Raw genomic sequence first — 22,629 nt, forward strand, 5'->3', positions numbered from 1 at the left:
CAAGAAGAAATAGAAAATCTGAACAGACCAATTACCAGTAAGGTTGATTAGTAACCAAAAATCTCCCAGCAAAGAAAAGCCCAGGACCAGATAGCTTCACTGTTGAACTTTGCCAAATATTTGAAAAACAATTAATGCCAATCCTTCTCAAACTCTTCCCAAAAACTGAAGAGGAGGGAACATCCCCAAGCTCATTTTACAGTCAGCCTTAAACTGATGCTGAAGCCAGAAAACGACACTACCAGAAAATTACAGGTCCGTATCCCTGATGAATATAAGCACAAAAATATTCAATAAAATACTAGCACACTGAATTCAGCGCATTAAAAGCATCATTCACCATGGCCAACTAGGATTTATCCCTGGGATGCAAGGATGGTTCAACATATGAAAAACATATGAAAAAAACATGAAAATGTGATACATCACATTGATAGAATGAAAGAAAAAAAATTATCTGACCATCTCAGTAAACACAGAAAGAGCATTTGACAAAATTCTACATCCATTCATGATAAAAACTCAATGTTTATTTACTTTTGAGAGAGAGGCAGAGAGACAGAGTACAAGCGGGGAGGGACAGAGAGAGGGGGAGACATGGAATCTGAAGCAGGCTCCAGGCTCTGAGCTGTGAGCACAGAGCCCAATGCAGGTTTTGAACTCATGAACCATGAGATCGTGACCTGAGCTGAAGTCAGACGCTTAACTGAGCCACCCATGCACCCCCATGATAAAAACTCTGAACAATTAGATACAGAAGGAATGAACCTCAACATATATTACAAGCCATCAGTTAACGTCATAATCAAGGGTCAAAGATCGAAAACTTTTCCTCTAAGATCAGAAACAAGAGAAGGATGCCCACTCTCACCATTTTTATTCAACATAATACTGAAAGGTACTAGCCAGAGCAATTAGGCAAGAAAAAGAATTTTGAAGTATCATGATACAAAAGGAAGAGGTAAAATTGTCTCTGTTTACAGATGATATGATTTTATACATAGAAAATCCTAAATACTCTACCAAAAAACTGATAGGTCTCATCAATGAATCCAGTAAAGTAGCAGGATATAAAATTAACATACAAAAATCAATAGGGTTGCTATACACTAACAATGAATTGTCAGGAAAAGAAAGAAAATGATCCCATTTACAATACCATCAAAAACAATAAAATACTTAGGAATAAATTTAGCCAAGAGGTCAAAGATCTCTGAGTACTTTGAGACTGGTGAAGGAAACTGAAGACAAAGATAAATGGAAATGTATCCCACATTCATGGACTGGAAAAATTAATACTGTTAAGATGTCAATACTACCAAAAGTCATCTATAGATTCAGTGCAATCCCTATCAAGATTCCAATGGCATTTTTAACAGCAGTAGAAAAAATAGCCCTAAAATTTAAATTTTTTAATGTTTATTATTTTGAGAGACAGAGCATGAGCGGGCGAGAGCAGAGAGAGACAGGGAGACAGAATCCGAAGCAGACTTCAGGCTCTGAGCTGTCAGCACAGAGCCTGACATGGGGCTCAAACCCATGGACCATGATTAGCTCTAAAATGTATTTGGAACCACAAGAGATGCCGAAGCAATCCCAAGAAAGAAAAACTAGGCAGGAGGCATCATACTTCCTGATTTGAAGCTATGCTATACAGTATAGTAATCGTAATAGTATGGTACTGGCATATAAACAGACACATAGACCAATGGATGAGAATCAAGAGCCCAGAAATAAACCAGTATGTAGAGTCAGTACTTGACAAGGAAGCCAAGAATGTTCAATGAAGAGAAGATAGTCTCTTCAATAAGTGGTGCTGGGAAAATTGGACATTTACATACAAAGAATGAAACTAAATTTTTAATTTTTTTTAACGTTTATTTATTTTTGAGACAGAGAGAGACAGAGCATGAGCAGGGGAGGGTCAGAGAGAGAGGGAGACACAGAATCCAAAACAGGCTCCAGGCTCTGAGCTGTCAGCCCAGAGCCCGATGTGGGGCTCAAACTCACAGACCGTGAGATCATGACCTGAGCCGAAGTCGGATGCCCAACCAACTGAGCCACCCAGGCGCCCCATAAACTAAATTTTTAAAAATTATTTAAAAATTTAAATATAAGATTAGAAACCATAAAACTGCCAGAAGAAAACACAGGGAAAAAAGTTCCTTGACATGGGTCTTGGCAAGGACTTCTTGGATATGATGCCTAAAGTACAGGCAACATAATGAGAAATAGACCACTAGGATGACATCAAACTCAGCTAATGCACAAAATGAAAAGGAAACCTATGCAGTAGGAAAAAAAATACTTGCAAACCATATATCTGATAGGGGCTTCGAATCCAAAATATATAAAGAACTCCTACAACTCAACAGAAAAAAAAATAGATGAAGCATCTGAATAGACATTTTTCCAAAGAAGATGTAGGAGTGGCCAACAGGTACATGAAAAAGTGCCCAACGTCACTCATCATCAGGGAAATGCAAGTCAAAACCACAGTGAGAAGTCACCTCACACCTGTTAGAATGGCTAGCATCGAAGAGACCAGAGGTAACACATGCTGGCGAGGACGGGGAGAGAGCGGAACCCTCGTACACTGTTGGAGGGAATGTAAATTGGTAGAATCACGGGGGAAAACCATATGGAGGTTCCTCATAAAATTCAAAACAGAAGTACCACATAACCCCACAATTCCGCTCCTGGGAATATAGCCAAAGGAAGACACTATGTGGAAGAGATGTCTGCGCCCCCATGCTCACTGCGGCCTCATTTGCAATAGCCAAGACATGGGAACAACCGAAGTGTCCAGGTGTCCGGTGGAAAAACGGATAAAGAAGCTGTGGTAATAGACACAATGGAATTTTATTCATTCGTTAAAAAGGAGGAAACCCCGCCATTTGTAACAACCTGGATGGACCTTGAGGGCATTATGCTCAGTGAAATAAGCCAGCCAGAGAGAAAGACAAATGCTGTATGCTCCTACTTACCCATAGAATTAAAAACAAAACAAGAAACTCATCGAAAAAGAGACCAGACTTGTGGCTACCAGAGGCTGGGGATGGGGGTAAGGAGGATTGGATGAAGGTGGTCAAAAGGCAGTCAACTTCCGGTTGAAAGGTAAGTACTAAGACGTGATATACATCATGACAACTATAGTCAGCCCTGCCATATGATACAGAAGAAAACTGTTAAGAGAGTAGATCCCAAGAATTCTCATCACAAGGAAAAAAATTTTTTTTTTCTTTTTATCAGTTATCCACACGAGGTGACAGATGTTAACAAAACGTACTTTGGCGATCATTTCCCAATATATGTGTGTCAAATCGTTATACCGTATACCTGAAATTTCGGCAGCATCGTAAATCACATCTCAGTCACACAGGAAAAAAATATAAAGGCAAACAGAAAAAACTCAACAAGATCAGGCCTTGAAAGTAAACTTTGTTAAGCAGGTGTCAGGACTGGAAGTAGCCCTGGCAGCCTAATTACATTCTAAAAAGATGCTTGTATGTTTTTATCAACTTTATATCATTTACGAGTGACAGTTTGCAAACATTAGAGTTCAATAACGAAACTACTCACCATTTTGAGGTAGAAAAAAGGTTAGGCCTTTTCCTGGAGATTTAAAATTCAATTTGGAAATTGTTTCATCACTCAGAGACTTCCTGATCTTGGGCTTTTACATAAAAACAAAAAATCATAAAGCAAAATATGATTTCTGCATCATTGTGGGCCCAAACTAATTTTCTGCATTATAAGTAATTAGAAAGTTATTAACAAAGCCATTCTTTTTAAACTAACAAAACTATTTCTGGGGCACTCGGGTGGCTCAGTCGGTTAAGCATCCAACTCTCAGTTGCGGCTCAGGTCATGATCTCACGGTTTCGTGAGTTTGAGCCCCATATTGGGCTGTGCACTGATGGTGCGGAACCTGCTTGGGATTCTCTCTCTCCTCTCTCTGACCCTCCCCTACTCACACTGTCTCTGTCTCTCTCAAAATAAACAAACTTAAAAAAAATAGGCTATTTCTAATTTTAACGTGCATAAAACATTGCTACTTATACAATTAAGGAAATGAATAACAGATTTATTGTATCCATTAAAAAGTTCTTCCTAAGAAACCAGACTTCAAAGTCTTCCCTGGGTCTGTTGGGAAGGGGTTTACTATGTACCGTTAACTGTACCTATGTTCAGACATTGACGATGTTAGTTACTATATATATATATATATATATATATATATATATGCTGTTCACACCCACATGTCTGCCTCCACATAGATCTGGCCCTTGAACTCCGGACTTGTGTCTCCATCTGTACCACTTGGACGTCTGCTCCGGCACCTTAAGCCAACGTGTCCAAAACCAGTGCCCTAATTTTGCCCCCAAACCGCCCCAGCCTTGTCCTTCATGGCAAATGGCAACCACATCTCCCAGTCCTTTGGGCCAAAAAGCTTTGAATCATTCTGTCTTTCGTCATCTCTCCCTCTCAGACTTCACAGCCTTCCACAGGCCTGCACATAATTCCAAGAGCTTCCTTACTGTTTCCTCAACAGTGAAGCCCCGGCGGGCCTACTGATCCTGTGCCCCGGGGCCCTCCCGTCCCGCTCAGAATGAAAGCCGGGTCCTCACGACGGCCAGTGCCCTCCTGGTCCAGCCTGCTGCCTCGCTGAGCTCACGTGCCCGGACCCCTCCCGTGCAGCTGCACTGACTGCTACACTTTCCTTTCAAAAACCCAAATATGCTTCCACCTTGGGGCCTCCACCCAGACCAGTCTTCCTCCCAATGATCACATGCTTTGCTTCCTCACTTCCTCGTTGCGTGCTCAAATGTCGCTTCATCAGAAGACCCGTCACCGCCTCTCCGTGTCACTCAATCTCCACCACATCGCTCACGCCTCATGTGAGGAAGTGTAGCACTGTGGTCCTGGGTGCACATTCTGGAGGCGGACTGCCTGCATAAAGACTCCCAGCTGCACTCCCTACTGGTTCCGTGGCTGTGGGCGGGTTACCTAACCTTCCAGCACCGGGGCTCCCTCCCAGAGATAGTAAGAGTACCCGATGGGGGTTGGGAGTATTAATTGAGCTCAGACTGGGAAGTGAGCACACCTGGTAAATACCCCAGGAGCCTTGGCCATAACTACCGCTCACTTGTCTCCCTCCACTTGCTGGAATGGCAAGTCTACGAGAGTTCAGGCTCTCGCTTCCCAGCAGATCACCAGTGCACAGAGAGTGCTCGTCACACAGGAGGCACATGAAGCTTACTGATACTGATACTGCAAGCAGGTAACCATTGTTATGAGGTTGGTTGTAAATATGAACCTCTGGGGGCACCTGGGTGGCTCAGTCAGTTAAGCGTCCGACTTTGGCTCAGGTCATGATCCCACAGTTCGTGGGTTCCAGCCCCACATTGGGCTCTGTGCTGACAGCTCAGAGCCTGGAGCCTGCTTCGGATTCTGTGTCTCCCTGTCTCTCTGCTCCTCCCCTTTTCGCTCTCTCTCTGTCAAAAATAAACACTTAAAAGAAAACTAAGACAACAACAACAAACCTCTGATCTCCTCATTTTGCTGAGGTCAAGCATGAGTCCTAGCTTGCTTGAAGAGGACTTGGTGCTGCTGTCCTGCAGATCAGATTCCTGGCTTGTTCCTACACTTGAACTCCTGTGCTGGATGTTCTGAGCAAGGACAAACACATAAGAGGATTTTTGGTTGCCGTGGAGACACGCACGTGATTTTAACAAAGTATAGTTTACAGGTCAGTGACACCCACAGTGTACTACTTGATGATTTTTGACATGTCTACCACCTGTGAAACGCTCCCCTCAGCCAACACAGTGAACATATCCCATCACCCGCAAGTGTCCTGTGCCCCTTAGGAATCCAACCCCCCTTCCCTCATCGTCACCGATCTGCTGTCCCTATGGATTACTTTGCACTTTCTAGAATTTTCTGTAATTGGAATCACAACAGGATGTACCTTTTTTTTGGTTTGGCTTCTTTCACCCAGCATAATTTTGATTCATCCTTGTTGTATCCTCTATCATGAGTTATTTCATCGCTGAGTTATACTCCATCGTGCGGACATAATAGGATTTAACTTGTTGGACATTTGGAATGACTTATTGAAGACCAGAAGTGAACGTGACCAGATGGTTTCTGAGGACGATCCCTAGACCAGTGTTCGCACTCGTTTACTGGAGTGCGAGTGATGCCATCCATGAAATCATGGACGAAACTAAGGTGGATGTTTGTTTCCCTCAGAGCAGAGCCCCAGACTCAGACTGTGGACCATGACAAGGCTCCCAGATGATCTGGAGATGCCATCAGTCATATCCTCAAGCCGGAGGAGGAATATCTACTTGGTGGGATGGACTGTGAGGTGGAGTGGAACATGGAGTAAGCTCTTAGCACACGAGGAGTCCGAGATACATCAGGGGATTTCTGAGAAGTCACCCTTTACACGACAAACAATGATCTTGTACATGTGGCTCTGAAGAGTTACCTAGCTGTGAGGTTCCACTGGCCCCCAAGATTCTCCCTGTGGGTCCAAATGAACGGCTCGAAAATCAGAAACCCTCTAAGCCTACTTGGCCTGACACCCCCACCCAAAACCAGTCTGTGTCAATCTGCCCCAGCCACTGGACCCTTCAGTAGGTTGCTGGAGCTGCCCTGATCCGCTGAGGTCTTGCAGTCGAGTCTCCTGTCCAGCAGGCCTGACGTGTGAGCTGGCCCCATCCTCAGGGACCCACCTGGTATCTCGTGCACACTCAGGAGATATTTCTTAGCGACTTCACTCTGGGACAGGCTCTCCACTCTTGTAAATGCCAGACTGCATAACAACACATTTCATAACAAAATACCTCAGGCGTTCTAAGCCTCCTGGTCTGCCCAGTGTTTTATTGGCCACGCTGACCTTCTTGTAGGACATCTCCACTAATGTGGCTAGGAGCCTACGCCCCTGGATCACGACCAGGGAACACGTTTTTCCCTAACTTAAAGAAAAAGGCAATACACATTCTTTCAAAATGTGAAAGGGGGTCTTAAGTCTTCTCTTCAGTCTTAACGTTATTTCCTGAAAGGTTACAAAAGCCCAAGATAGTTTTGATGGCACTTTAGCCATTCCGGAATGAAACCATTCCTCGCACTGTAGATTCTAAACTATTATTACCTGACGGGGGCTTTCATGTTTGTTTCCAGGCAAGTCGTCATTCAGAAAATTCAAGTAGGATTTAATCATTTGGTCAGTAACAGAGATGAGTGCAAAGCTTAAGAGAGCTTCAAAGAACTCCAGGAAGACCAGCTGAAATATAAGAACATACAAAGGGTCTCACTCATTCTGACCCACCCTGAGGTGGACCAGTGATCCATCTGGCTGTTGGCTTCTGTCTCCAGAGAAAGCCACTTCATTCAGCGCTCAAGTGTCGTGGGTGCACACCGAATGGAAATAAAAACTATGCGATTTAAAAGGCTATGCACGGGACGCCTGGGTGGCTCAGTCAGTTAAGCATCCAACTTTGGCTCAGGTCATGATCTCACGGTTCCTGAGTTCGAGCCCCACATCGGGCTCTGTGCTGACAGCTCAGAGCCTGGAGCTGCTTCGGATTCTGTGTCTCCCTCTCACTCTGTCCCTCCCCTGCTGGTGCTCTGTCTCATTCAAAAATAAATTAAATTTAAATTTAAAAGTAAAAGACTGTGTGTTCTATCGGTAGATTTGTTAAGTCACTTTTCTATTAGAAACATTTTATTTTATATTCACTCATCGAGGACATTTTCTTTATTTTTTAACATTTATTCATTTTTGAGAGACAGAGCATGAGTGAGGGAGGGACAAGGAGAGAGGGAGACACAGAATACCAAGCAGGCTCCAGGCGCCGAGCTGTCAGCACAGAGCCTGACGTGGGGCTTGAACCCATCAACTGTGAGGTCATCACCTGAGCCACAGTTGGATGCTCAACTGACTAAGCCGCCCTGGTGCCCCGAGGACAGTCATTTTCAAAAGGGTTCCTTTTTTCTTGAACAAAAATTGAGGGAAGTGGCATCTGGGAACCGAAGTGACAAGGGCAGGTGTAACCCACTTGGCAGCCACACCCACCCCTGCTGTGTGTGCACCTGACACCCGGGCCTGCCCCCACCTGGGCAGCACCTGCCTGCGGGGACGGCTTGCTTGGACTCTGATCGTCCACCGGTCATGTCTGCTGGTCCTGAACCCAGGGCCCTTTGAGTCTGACCCGGAACAGGTCCGCTCATTTGAACAGAGGCGCCAGGCTCAGCAGCAGTGCCCCCTAGGCCAAGAGTGTGCTGACACCCCGCCCAAGGATGGGTCAGGCTGGTAAATGAGACATCTGCTTAGTTCAAGGGCTGGACACTTTTAGTCTCTTGTGCCCTAATTTGACTCTTCCTGTGACCCTCCCTACCTTGCCCCTGCTCACCACCTGCCAAATTCCCCAAGTGTCCTACCAACATGTCAACCCCCTTGCAGAGGCTCTACCATTTTGCTGAGTTGCTGAACCTCACTCAGCTTCAGTCTCTTCACCTAGAAGACGGGGTCGATACCATATGCTTTGTCGCAAGGATCGGAGGAGATAATCGGCATGAAGGGCCTGTCTCAAGTGCTGAATCATTAGTGGCTGGGATTTGTAGCTGTTATTTTTTTTTTTTTTTAATGTTTACTTATTTTTCAGAGAGTGGTCACAAGTAGGGGAGGGGCAGAGAGAGACACACACACAGAATCCAAAGCAGGCTCCAGGCTCCGAGCTGTCAGCACAGAGCCTGACGCGGGGCTCGAACTCACGAACTGCAAGTTCACGACTTGAGCCGAAGTCGGACGCTTAACTGACTGAGCCACCCAGGCGCCCCTGTAACTGTTAAGCAAAAGCACAGGCCAGCAGGTCCTTGCCCTACCCAGGCACCTACTGTCACCGGTCTTGAGGTGACACCAAACATCCACCTTGGAAACAGGACCTACAAGAAGGGGTTTGCGTTCTTATTAGCTGTTCTGCTCATGCTACTCCCACATCTTTCCCAGCAGAGAGCAAACTCTGAAGACAACACCATGCCACCTGGCTGTTCCGTAAAACATCAGACAGGCAGATAAAATCTTGCCTTAGATTTGCAATTCTAGCCAACTCCGTGGGTCCCGGCTTATGTGTTTGCTTGTCAGTTTGTAGAAAACAGCCTAAAGATTTTGTTCAAGATGAAGTTATTCTCACAGGTTGGATAAGATCCGAAGGCAACTCACAAGCATCACAAGGTAGAAGTAACACAGAGGCAGGTGAGAGGTTCACACAGCATTGATGCTGGAATGACAAAGCCCTCTGGAGATGCTGGGATGTGGTGAGTGTATTTTACACATAAGAGGACATGAATTTCAAGGAATGGGGAGGGGGAGGTGAGAGGGAAGACTCTTTTGGGCTGAACTGTGTCTCCCAAAAAAAGAGAGGGGAGTCCTAACCCCCAAAACCTCAGAATGTGACCTTACTTGGTAATAATGCCTTTTTAAAATTTTTATTTTTATCAAAAAAAATTTATGTTTATTTTTGAGAGAGACAGAGTACGAGCAGGGGAGGGGCAGAGAGAGAGGGAGACACAGAATCCGAAGCAGGCTCCAGGCTCTGAGCCGTCAGCACAGAGCCTGACATGGGGCTCAAACCCACAAGCCATGAGATCAAGACCTGAGCCGAAGTTGGACGCTCAACCGACTAAGCCACCTAAGCATCCCTGGTGATGATGTCTTTACAGATCAAGTTAAAATGAGATCATGAGGGTGGGGGACCCAATCCAGCATGGCCACTGTCCTTATAAGAGGGAGATTTGGACACCGACACAGACCCATAGCGGGAAGACAACGTGAAGAGACACGGGGAGAAGATGGCCGTCTACGAGCCAAGGGGAGAGGCCTTTCCCACAGCCCTAGACGGAACCAGCTCTACCTTATTTCTGATGACTCGCTTTCAGAACTGCAGGCAGTACTTTCCTGTGATTCAAGCCCCCCCGAAACGGTGGGGTGGGGGTTAGCAAGTTCAAACGTTCTGAGGTAGGAGCCTGACAGGTGTGTTCAGGGGACAGCACGGAGGCAGCTGGGACTCAGCGGTCAGACAAGGACTCAGAAAGATGGGGCCATCAGCGTCTTGAGGCCTTTACTCCGCGTAAGATGGGAAGCCTGGGGGTGTGAGCAGAGGAGGGACGTGACCTGATTGCTGCCCCGGGAGGTAGGAAGGTAAGAGACAAACGCAAAAGATGAGTTAGGAGCCACTGCAGCTTTCCAGGGGACCGTCGGTGGTTCAGCCGGCGCGGAAGGTGCCACATTCTGGATCCATTCTTCAGGTGGATCTCCTGAAGATGTGAATGTGGGGTAGGAGAGGAAGGAGTCGTTGTGACAATGCCCTGACAACGGAAGGGCTGAGGCCATCAGCGCCCCACTCACGGGAGGCTGAGGTACGCTGGCGGAAGACGGAGGTCACACGTTTGGGGTGTGGGACATTCTGGGCTGTGGGGAGCGTGAGGGGCCACTCCGACTCAGGCCGTCTGGGGCTAGGGAGCGTGGTTTGGGTTGGAGACACCAACGGTGGCCTTGTCTTCAGAAAGGTGGCACTTAAGATCATGAGATGAGAGGACCCCGGACTGAGTCCAGGGCACTCGGACTTGAGTGTGGCAGAAGAGGAGGAACCTGCGAAGAAGCTGGAAAGGAGCCGGCGGTGAGGGAAGGGGAAGACCTGGGACATGGAGGGAAGAACGTGCTGGAGGTGGGAGAGACCGCGTTTGGGGGGCCATGGCAGGGCCACGGACTGGTGTACTGGGCAGGACCCCTAGGCGGGCCATCGTGGGGACCCTGGTGACCTGAACACAAATGGTTACAGCCGAGTGGAGGGAGCCACACGGACCCCACTTTTAGGACGTGTCCACGAGACACAAATGCAAGGAGTAGACACTCCTGGCGGGAGGTATGGCGTATACCGAAAACACATCAACTAGTTGCCCCACGTCCGTTTGCAGAAGCAAAGACCGAGCCTGGGGAGGGAGACTTGCCCCTCGGCAAGGAGCGCTGAAAACCAAAGATACACCTAATTCACTGGAGGAGACACATGGCCCGCCAGAGAAACATACACGTGTATTAAATCGCTAAATTCTCCAAGAAACAGCATCGTACAGCTGACCCTTGAACAACACAGGTTTGAACCCCGTGGGACCGCTTACATATACATCTTTTCCGACACATACAGGACAGCGGTGTAAAATGTATTCTCTCTTCCTTGATTTTCTTAGCGTTTTCTTTTCTCTGGCTTACTTTATTGTAAGAATACAGTGTATAATACAAAATATGTATTAATCGCCTGTGTATGTGATCGGTAAGGTTTCCAGTCCACGGCAGGCAGGTTAAGTTCTGGGGGAGTCTGAAGTCATCCCCGAATTTCTGACTGCGTGGGGGTGTCAGCATCCCCAACTCTGGTGCTGTTCAAGGATCAACTATAGTTTTATATTCTTTTGATTTCACTTCCTGATATCTGAAATATTCTTTTTTATATTAACTCTAGTTTTCTAATATAATCAAGGAGATATAGCTACATAGATACACATGGATATACATACATGTATGTATATATACACATGTGTAGAGCCCTACACATATTTACATATTGGGGTCAGAATGCCTTTCAGTCTAATCTTGTTCTTGGATTGTATCTGCTCTATTTGTGACACCTCTTGACAAACCTCAAGTTCAAAGTTGCTGTCAATGCCATCATGCATGAAAGGATTATCCTCTGCGATGACCTCCACAAATTTGGCTGGTGTCAATTCTTTATTTATCATTTTAAAGTCCTGTAAAAGAAACAACCAATTCAACTATAATTGCCTATAATTACAGACAGTTACATATTTAAAAAAAATTTTTTTTAACGTTTATTTATTATTGAGAGACAGACAGAGAGAGACAGAGCATGAACGGGGAAGGGACAGAGAGAGGGAGACACGGAATCTGAAGCAGGCTCCAGGCTCTGAGCTGTCGGCACAGAGCCTGACGCGGGGCTCGAACACACAGACCGTGAGATCATGACCTGAGCCGAAGTCAGACCCTTAACTGACTGAGCCACCCAGGCACCCTGATAGTTACATATTTTTAACGTCAATTTATATCCATATAACATTTTAAGGAGGTGTTCTAGAAATGAGTATCTTTGAAACCGACCCTTTTGAAAAGCATTCTAGATTAACATTGATATTTACCTCTCTAGACCTACCCTAATCCCTCTGCAAGGAAAGTGTTTTTAGAAGCATAAACACAGGGGTGCCCAGGTAGCACAGTTGGTTAAGTGTTCGACTCTTGATCTTGGCTGAGGTCATGACCTCACCGTTCGAGGGATCAAACCCAGTGCTGACAGCGCAGAGCCTGCTCGGGATTCTCTCTCTCCCTTTCTCTCTGCCCCTCCCCGACTTGCACTGTCTCTGTCTCTCTCAAAATAAATAAATAAACTTAAAAAAAAAAAAAAAAAACCATAAACACAGGATGGAGGGTATGATGATCCGGACATGAGATATCAACCCAGCTACACAGGTGGGGAAATGCTGGACGGGGGACCGAGGAACCCAGGATGCCGTGGGCACTCAGGACGGAGACCCCTCTGGAAGTAACACTCCAGGTAGGGCTGAACACACGAAGTCTCGCTGAAAGTCTAGGTGAAGGCCCTATCCGCGTCAAAGCTGAAAACAGGTTTGCTTTCTGAGATACTGAACCAGAGAGCATTCAGCCCAGAAAACACCATTTTCACTAAGGTCAGTGCTGCTTTTCAGGATTAGGAGAACGTGCACTTCATAAGGCCTGGCTCCATGCTGGCCCTCCCTCCACTCCGTCCTAAGCACCATGCAAACCAGGTTCCACATTCTTTTTTTTTTTTAATGTTTATTTATCTTTGAGAGAGAGAAACAGAGTGTGAGGGAGACACATACTCAAAAGCAGGCTCCAGGTTCTGAGCTGTCAGCACAGGGCCCCACGCGGGGCTTGAACTCATGAACCACGAGATCATGACCTAGGCTGAAGTCGGACGCTTAACAGACTGAGCCACCCAGGCGCCCCGAGGCTCCTAGGTTTTAATGGAAGGATCGTGCTGACACCACTGGTCCATCTGAACATCGCTAAAAGGGAACATTCCTGAGGCAAGGTGACAGGAAGTACACAGAACCACCTGTGGCTTTTGTCCGGGCAAGAAAAAACCCGAATCCATACAAGCCTCTAACTGTCCTGCTTTAGTGGAAAGACGGGGAAAAGTGGAACAGGGTAATCAACTCTGATAGGATGCAGCCAGCCCGAAGCGGATGTGTGACCAATCCAGAGGGACAGCTGACCTCGTGTCTTCAGTAAGGGGCCATGAAGAAAGGGGGGAGTGAACGAACAGCTGGTACGATACCCCCCAAAGCTCACCTATTCCCAAAAGCTGTTTTCCTGTATTAGACACCAGGCTGCTGTCAGTTTTTCGTATACATACGACACCGTTAGACTTTTCCCTATTCCCTGTTAGTATTCGACCCTTCCCGTTTTATCATTTAACTTCCCACAGGCGTGAATTCAAACAAAAACTACCAAAAGTTGGCATGAGAATACTGTTAAACTAGGTGTTCTCGCTAACTTTTAAACTAATAACTTCTTTAAGTTACTTTCTGATGAATAATAATTTTTGTCAATGACACTGGCGTCCCTTCCCACCCCGTCTTCTCTTACACGGCAAGGTCTGCGTTAGCAAAGACACTGTGGCCCCGTCGCCTGGGTCCTTCCCTCACTGGGAAGGAAGCACGTGGGGCCAGTGTTCCCAGACCCCGGAATTACTCGCTTCTGCCGAAAGAGGCCCAGTAAACATTCGTTGGCTATGGAAACCCAACCTGGATCTCACGATGTGTGTGTCGTTGCTAGAACACGTTGCCTTTCTTTAATGAAAACCCAAATGCCTGTTAATATGAAACCAGTCTTGGGGCGCCTGCGTGGCTCAGTCAGTGGAGCGTCGGACTTCGGCTCAGGTCATGATCTCGCGGTCCGTGAGTTCGAGCCCCGCATCGGGCTCTGTGCTGACAGCTCAGAGCCTGGAGCCTGTTTCCGATTCTGTGTCTCCCTCTCTCTCTGCCCCTCCCCTGTTCATGCTCTGCCTCTCTCTGTCTCAAAAATAAATAAAAACGTTAAACAAAAATTAAAAAATATATATATATGTGAAACCAGTCTCGGTCACGAGCGCTTACTTTCAACATCCAGAGGAAGTGTCGCACCTTCATGGACGGCTCGTGGGGAGGAGCCGCGTGCGGTCTGCAGTAAACCGTGTAAATCTCCCAGCTCTTGTTGATGTGGCTGATGGAATAGAGCGTCCGCTGTTGCCCACTGAATAAATTGCCTAAAAACATAATGCAACGATAAACCGTCAAAAAAGGATTACAAAGCTACATTTTGGAAAAAGAAGTGACAGTCAATATAATGCTGCTGGTTTTGTATTTACCTTTTACGCGGCCGGCATTTGGGTGAATGTTCTCAGTCATCAGTTTCGTAAAACACAGAAAGAGTGATGGGCTTCTGTTTCTGACGAGAAAGATCTAGTCACCTCTCTGTCCAGCAGGTACAACCTAATTCCTCTCTCCCTGAGTGTGGGGTGGATTTAGTCATTTGCTTCGAACCACAAGGGTACAGAAGGGGAGACACAGTAGGTTTATGGTAGACCGTCGTGCCTCCCGCCACCTTCACTGAGTGATCGGGACTAACGTCACCAGTACCAAGACAGATCAACACCACGTCCCCCTGATGTGATGGGCTGCCAAGGGCATTTCACCTCCGTGCCGTTCTTGCCCCAAACCCAAGCCTCAGTGCAATGATGAAAAATATATCAGCAGACCAAAATCAAGGAACATTTTACAAGATAACTGACCAAGAGTTTTCCAAAGCGTGAAGGCCATAAAAGACAAAGTCTGAGAAATTATCACAGGTTGTAGGGACTAAGGAGATAGGAGACAACTAAATGCAAAGAACGTGGATCAGAAAAGGGACATTATTGGGAAAACCCGGGAAACCCTAATAGTGTCCATGACTTAGTTAATGGTATTATACCAATGTTAATTTCTTAACTTCCACAGGTGCATCGTGGTCATGTACGATGTCATTAAGGGCAGCTGAGTGAAGGGTGTGTAGGAACTCAAGTACTAACATGGCAACACTCCTGGAAAACTTATTTCCAAATAAAAAAAGACAGGGGATCAATTTTCTCTGACGGGATCAATCAATTTATTATTCCCCATCTGAGAAAGATGGGGAAATTCGGGCCTGAGGAAGGACTAGTGTTGACTATTTCCGATCAAAACCCTGAGAGCAAGTTTCAACATTGAAACACGACTCACCTCGGAAGGGGCTTCAGAAGTGTAATCTGGCATCCGATGGTTTTGTGGTTAATATTTGTGAAACGCTTTTGTTTCTGGCCCTTCCCTTCGGGAGTATGTAAAAGTAGTCACGCACGTCAAAGAAAAGTGGGCACCACTGTAGCTCAGGACTGAGCTCCCCTGCCCTCTCCGAGCTTCAGAAGTGGTACTTACTGGAATTCTTTGTGATGGATGTGGTAAGCCAATTGCAGGAGATAATTCAGAAATGTTCTCAAAAGTATTGTTGTAAATGGAGAATGAATTTCTTCAACCGGAATGTCATTATTGGCTACAATAAAGGAAATTGGAAAGGATGCCTAGTACTTTGTTTTTAATCGAGGTAGAACTGACATATAACGTTGCATTAGTTTCCCGTGTACGACGCCATTCACTAGGTGCTGCAACATGACCACCACAGTAAGACTGGTTGACACCCTTCGCCTACGTAGTTACAAAAATTTCTCCTTTATTCTGGCGGTGAGGACTTTTAAGATTGACCTTCTTAGCAACTTTTAAATAACCGTCATTTTTAACTATAGTCACCATGCCGCACGTTACATCCCCATGACTTACTTATTTTGTCGCTGGAAGTTTATACCTTTTGACCCCCTTCACCCATCTCTTCGATCCCTCCCCTCTGGCAACCACTACTCTGTTCTCTGTATCTGTGAGCTTGTTTCTTTGTTCTTTAATTTTTATTTAATTATTTTTAATATTTCATTATTTACTTTGAGAGAGCTTCAAGTGGAAGAGGAGCAGAGAGAAAGAGAGGGAGAGGGAGAATCCCAAGCCAGATCTGAGCTGTCCGCACAGAGCCCAACGAGGAACTCGGTCCCACGAACCATGAGATCATGACCTGACCCGGAATCAAGAGGTGGATGCTTAAACCACTGGGTCACCCAGGTGCCCCTTCTTTGTTTTTTCAGATTTGACATACAAGCAAGATCCTATGCTATTTGTCTCTGTCTTATTTCACTTAGCATAACACCCTCAAGGTCCATCCGTGTTGGTTGCAAATGTCAAGACTGCATTCTTGACGCCTCGTATTTTCTAAAACCTTCTATTTTATTTGCTCCTGGTATACAAGTCAAAGAAGTGAGTGTGACAGAGTACCTTTTCTCATAGTGAATACTATGAACAGCGTAAACGCACCCACCTAAAACTTAAGTACCGCACGAAAGACCTAGTCACTTATCAGGAAAGTTGCAAGAGACCTTGTCCCAGTATCTTTCGGAGTTCAGCGTGGTCTGAGCCACGTTTGATTCTAATGGCGACTCTGACTCTAAATGGACTCAAAATCTGTGTCCGACACTTACATTTCAAGTAAATAAGTATCAGTCCTGATATTTTGTTTTCCCAGTAGATAATTTGAGGTTGTCAAGGCCTGCTTCCCAGAATCCGGCTGAAAGGAATAGAACCTTCAAAGTTGTTAAATCTATTGCCATGAACTTTCTAATTTGAAATCAAGCCCAAGCCCACCTCAAGTGTTTTCTCGGCTACTGGCCCTCCCTGATCCTCTCTGCTTCGGACCTCACAATTTACTGGGTTGTTTTAAACTATAGATCCTCTGAGGCAAACTTTTCTGCCAAGAGACACACAGTAAATATCTTTAGGCTTTGTGGGCCACAACCCCTCAGTTCTGACATGACAGGGCAAAAACAGCCACAGACAGTGCCTGAGGAAATGGACATGGCTGTGTTCCAATAAAACTTTATTTATAAGAACAGGCAGGGGGCTGGCCTTGGCTCACAGGCCCTGCTGTAGATGGTCTTTTACTGTTGCCATTATTTCACGAGAGTGTCTCAGGTACATTTTAAGCACCTTGAGAAGACGGTGTGTTGATTTCTGGAACGTCTCTCCCGGGATTTGCCTTCGTCACTCCCTCCACATTTCCTGACTGGTTTCACGGAGACATGTCACACCAATCTTTAACCCAAAAGACCTGAAGGACCGGGACACTCACCGCTTAATACCCTGTCCATATCAGCAAGAGTTATATTATGGTGATGAAATTTGCAATCTTTTAGAAACCTCCAGAAGTGAAGCTTTGTCATCAGAAAGGTGTTATCCAGAGAGCGATCACACCCTAGGCTGCTGTAGAAGCTATAGATTCTTCTTAATTCTGTAATATTTCTTAAGACAGCATATTCCACCTACAGAGAGAAAGCCATGCACGTCTTAATCTTACCTAATAAGAACAAAAGAGAGACAACACCTGCTTTATAAATTAAATGAGATAATACAAGTGAAGTAATAGCATTTACCGTTGACCACTATAAGGGCTCAGCAAATGTTGTATTTTCCCTCCTCATCCCCAGGTCAATAAAATGCAATTTCTGAATAACATTAAAAAATGTGCTGTTATCAGGAGAGACCGGGTGGCTCAGTCAGTTAAGCATCCAAGTCTTGGTTTTGGCTCAGGTCATGATCTTGTGGCTTTGGGTTCAAGCCCCATTGGCAATCTACGCTGGGCAGGGAGCCTAAGATTCTCTCCCTCCCTCTCCCTCCAACCCCCTCCCCCGCTCACACTCTCTAAAATAAAAAAAAAAAAAAACAAAACAAAAAAACTATAAGAAAACACTTTTGGAGGCATTTCTAAGAACTGAGTTACAGAATTTTTTCACTTTCTAGATCTGATACTTCTTTTGTAATTATAAGGTAAGATAGACTTTAAATCCATATTTTTTTCAATTAATGTTTACTTATTTTTGAGAGAGAGACAGAGACAGAGTATGAGCAAGGGAGGGGCAGAGAGGGAGAGAGAGATACAGAATCCAAAGCAGGCTCCAGGCTCTGAGCTGTCAGCACAGAGCCTGATGTGGGGCTTGAGCTCACAGATTGTGACATCATGACCTGAGTCGAAGTCGGGAGCTTAAGTGACTAAGCCACCCAGGCAACCCCAAATCTGTAATTTTTAAAAGACCTACCTGTGTTGACATGGAAAGAACTCCAAGTGGAAAGTAAATGATATGTACATAAAACAAAAAAAAATAATATAAGAAAATCTCTCCTTTTTGGGTGTATCAATGGATGTTTATTCATCTAAAAATGATATTGTAGGAGAACATTGAATGGCTATTATTAAATACACATGAGCAGACATTACAGGAGCAGAATTCTCCCAATTCTAGTTATGTTTGCTCAGAACAAAACTGGAAAGGTGGTCACCACATTTGTCTGGGTGAAGATTCTGTTTTACTTTTCCTTATCTGCATTTTCTAAATTTTCTACAGGTGTTGTGTACCATTTTTGTAACTCGAGAAAGTCACAGAAGTTCTTGTTTTTAATGACAGCCTGACAGCAGATGAAGCGAGTAATACCAGGAGACCGAATTACGATGCTGGCTGGGAGAAGAAAGGAGGATGGGAGTGGTCACCACTTTGAGACCCACAGAACCGGGACCAGAGGAGGCCAGAACGAGGCAGGGCAAAGGGGCAAGGATGCCTTGCAATTTCGAGGCACCAGTGGTGCGCGTGTTGCAAACATCTTCATCCATGGTTTCATGGAAGACTCATACCAAGCCCCAGCCAAAGCAGGAATCACGATGCTAACATGTCATTTGGTGGATGTGATTTTCCAGATGTTAATCAAATGAGGTCTGCGCACACAGAATTTTCTCTGGCTCTATGGATTTCTAGAGTTGTAATGATTTCTAAGGGTTTCGAGTTCTTTTGAATCCCAGCAGCCCATAATGACGCACAGCAGAATTCATGTCCTGCGGAGTGGGGTGGCCACAGCCTTGGCCTTCAGACCAAGCTGGGGGTGAGGGTTAACTTTAGCCTTGTGGGCTCTGAGGCAGTAGTTAACTCGCTGAGTCCCTCTATCTGGCCTTCTGTTTTCTCACAAAGCCTGTTCACTAAGTTTGCCGTGCAAATTAAATGGGACGGTACATGAAGCATCTATCAGGCCTGTAAAAGACACTCGACACAGGAGATCCACCGTCAGCTGTATGTTTCCAAGACTCTGGAGACTATTAATATTTAAACCTAAAACGTAAATGCATAACAATACAAAAGGCTTTTACCTGCTTCTTTTCCTCTGCTTGGTGTTCCTTGGGGTACATATTCAGCAAAAAACTTAGATTCAGCTCAATGCTCGACCCTAACACAGAATTACTTTCACTGCCATCAAGCTTTCTGATAATTTCTAGCAAATAAAGGCAGACAGAGGGGATAATTGTGAAAAGCAAGGTTAAAAGTTTTCAATGTTATTTCAACTAGTAAATTAAAATGCTTTTGGAAAAAAATAAAATGATTTTGGAAGTTAAAAAAATTTTTTTCAATGTTATGTCAAAATGATTTTCCACCCGGGCACCTGGGTGCGTCAGTCAATTGAGCATCTGACTCTTGACTTCGGCTCGGGTCATGATCTCAGGGTCATGGGATCGAGCCCTGTGTCAGGGTTCACACTGAGCGTGGAGCCTGCTTAATATTCTCTCTCCTTCTGCCCCTCCCCCCTACTCACACATCTGCTCTCTTAAATATTAAAAAAAATTAAAAAAAAAAAAGATTTTCCATCAAAGTAGGATACAAGAGTATTCAAAAAACCTATTAAGAAAACAGTTTTGGGGTGTCTGGGTGGCTCAGTCGGTTGAGCATCTGACTTCAGTTCAGGTCATGATCTCATGGTTCATGGGTTTGAGCCCCGTGTCAGGCTCTGTGCTGACAACTCAGAGCCTGGTGCCTGCTTGGGATTCTGTGTCTCCTCTCTCTGTCCTCCCCTGCTCACACTCTGTCTCTCTCTGTCTCTCAAAAATAAATAAATGTAAAAAAATACTTAAAAAAATTTTTTTAAGAGAGAGGGAGACACAGAATCCGAAGCAGGCTCCAGGCTCTGAGCTGTCAGCACAGAGCCCGACGCGGGGCTCAAACTCACAGACCGTGAGATCATGACCTGAGCCGAAGTCGGCCGCTTAACCAACTGAGCCACCCAGGCGCCCCCAAAAAAATTTTTTTAAAGAAAGCAGTTTCTCTCAGGAAACTTCTGTTTTCTTTCTTTTTTTTTTTTTTTAATTTTTTTTTTTTTAATATTTATTTAGTTTTTGAGACAGAAACAGAGCATGAACGGGGGAGGGTCAGAGAGAGAGGGAGACACAAAATCTGAAACAGGCTCCAGGCTCTGAGCTGTCGGCACAGAGCCCGACACGGGGCTCAAACTCACGGACCGTGAGATCATGACCTGAGCCGAAGTCGGATGCTCAACCGACTGAGCCACCCAGGCGCCCCGAAACTTGTTTTCTAAAGTAGTGGGTGTATTTTGATGAGTGGATTCCGTAGATAATACAGGTTAATTTGTGTGCAGCTGACAGGAGAACACCCCTACCAGCACCGATGGAGGATCCCTGGCACCAGCTCCTGAAGGAAGATTCTGAAGACCCATCCAGGTGACTTAAGAACTCAACTTCAAGATTTGGAAACTCCACTATGTGGTCGTTAGAAAATGGGCCATCATACACACGCCCATTCTTGAACGTTAATCGGCCCTGCAGACAGAGAGATTGACAGTTCAGGAAAACCACTGGTAATGTGCGTCTGTATCTTTTTCAAAGGTTTGGAGTTTTTTGTTTGTTTTTAAGATATGCCCTTAGCCCAGGGTACCTGGGTGGCCCAGTCAGCTTCTGACTTCGGCTCAGGTCATGATCTCACGGTCTGTGTGTTCGAGCCCCGCATCAGGCTCTGTGTTGACAGCTCAGAGCCTGGAGCCTGCTTCGGATTCTGTGTCTCCCTTTCTCTCTGCCCCTTCCCCTCTCACACTCTGTCTCTCTCTCTTTCAAAAATAAATAAATATTAAAAAAAATTTTTTTTAATATGTACTTAGCCCACATAGAATCAGGCTCTTAGAGTCTCACATCACTGTAAGTCCTCTCTCTTCCTTCTCTTCCTTTCCCATCTGTCCCAAGAGCTCTCTCCAATTACCCCTAGGTCACAGAAGGTATCTTATCAAACCATGCTAGTGACCAGCAGAGTGTCTATCACCAAAGAGGGGCTCTCTTGGGATCTGTCCAACCAAGGCCAATAGTCAGTCTGATTGAGAGGTAAGCACATGACCCAAGTCAGCTCAGCCAAACTAAAGACATCTGTGGAAAGCTTCCTGGGAAAGAGTTTCTTCTCTCCTTCTACTTAGTGTGTATGTGGATATGAAGCCTGGAGCCACAGCAACTTATGGTCATGAGGGAGGGGCAGCGTAAGAGTGAAGCTGACAGCATGGCAGGAGACGTCTCCTGGGGAGAGGAAGAACACCCTCAACATCGCTGAGTTGCTGGATCAAAGCAACCTTGCAACCCACTCCTTTTTTAAAAAAATATATTTATTTTGAAAGAGAGAGAGCGTGCATGAGCATGGGGGAGGGGGAGAGGGAGAGAGAGAATCCCAAGCAGGCTCCACACCATCAGCGCAGAGCCCGAGGTAGGGCTCCATGCCACGAACCGTGAGATCATGACCTGAGCCGAAACCAAGGGTCGGACGCTTAACCGACGGAGCCCCCCAGGTGCCCCCAAATCCACTCATTCCTTAACACTTACAGATTATTAAGCTAGGTATTCCGTTACTTGTGACCAAAACCACCCTCACACATATGTACATAACATAAACCAACTAAATAACTTCTAAATACACTTTTAGATATTGATGATATGTTGGAAATTATTCTAAAATTTGTATAGTTATCTTAATAAGACTATTAAGTAGGCTATCCTATGCGAAAACGGATGATGCACTTTACCAGAGAATGACACTCCTTGTACTGTAATTTAGTTGCTTTACAAACTCTTTAAAATGTACTCTTCACATATCTGCACTCACCATGCCGTGTTTTTTATTGGAGACCCATTGTCCCTCATACATGGCTCCGCTGGCATAGTAAAATTTTCCATGGCCATGACGGTATCCATTTACAAACTCTCCTATGTATTCATTTCTCAAAGGGTACTGGGAGTTGGGGATTCTCTTTAGAAACCATGAATGTGTTCCAAAGCCATTCTGAAAGGAAAGCAAATTTCCATGAGGAATGCCCAAAATATTTTCTCTTTTTACCTGAATCCATTTAAAATTCAGATAATAGATCATAACAATAACTCATTTGAAGGGACAAAGAACCCCCTGCCTCTGTCACCCACCATCTATTTTTGGTCCCTTTGAATCTGACTCCTTTAGGTACCTCATATAAGTGGAATTATATAGTATTTGTCCTTTTGCAACTGGCTTATTTCACTTAAGCATAATGTCTCCAAGTTTCATCCATCTTATAGTATGCGTC

General features: G+C 45.3%; 1 protein-coding gene across 2 annotated transcripts in view; it reads right to left on the minus strand.

Annotated features, from left to right (window-relative positions):
* The window catches only part of LOC115503749 (radial spoke head 10 homolog B-like), a 63,436-nt gene that overhangs the window by 15,015 nt on the left and 25,792 nt on the right, over window positions 1-22,629 (minus strand). For both annotated transcript variants that reach the window (XM_030300103.1, XM_030300101.1), the window contains 11 exons: window positions 22,176-22,352; window positions 20,698-20,857; window positions 19,400-19,521; window positions 17,339-17,528; window positions 15,550-15,664; window positions 14,469-14,548; window positions 14,218-14,366; window positions 11,707-11,814; window positions 7,166-7,297; window positions 5,547-5,672; window positions 3,583-3,676 (listed from right to left, as the gene is read on the minus strand). In XM_030300103.1, coding sequence (XP_030155963.1) covers window positions 3,583-3,676; window positions 5,547-5,672; window positions 7,166-7,297; window positions 11,707-11,814; window positions 14,218-14,366; window positions 14,469-14,548; window positions 15,550-15,664; window positions 17,339-17,528; window positions 19,400-19,521; window positions 20,698-20,857; window positions 22,176-22,352 — 1,453 coding nt within the window. The remainder of the gene's footprint in view (window positions 1-3,582; window positions 3,677-5,546; window positions 5,673-7,165; window positions 7,298-11,706; window positions 11,815-14,217; window positions 14,367-14,468; window positions 14,549-15,549; window positions 15,665-17,338; window positions 17,529-19,399; window positions 19,522-20,697; window positions 20,858-22,175; window positions 22,353-22,629) is intronic.

Source organism: Lynx canadensis, chromosome E3, assembly GCF_007474595.2.
Source record: "Lynx canadensis isolate LIC74 chromosome E3, mLynCan4.pri.v2, whole genome shotgun sequence".
Classification (NCBI taxonomy): domain Eukaryota; kingdom Metazoa; phylum Chordata; class Mammalia; order Carnivora; family Felidae; genus Lynx; species Lynx canadensis.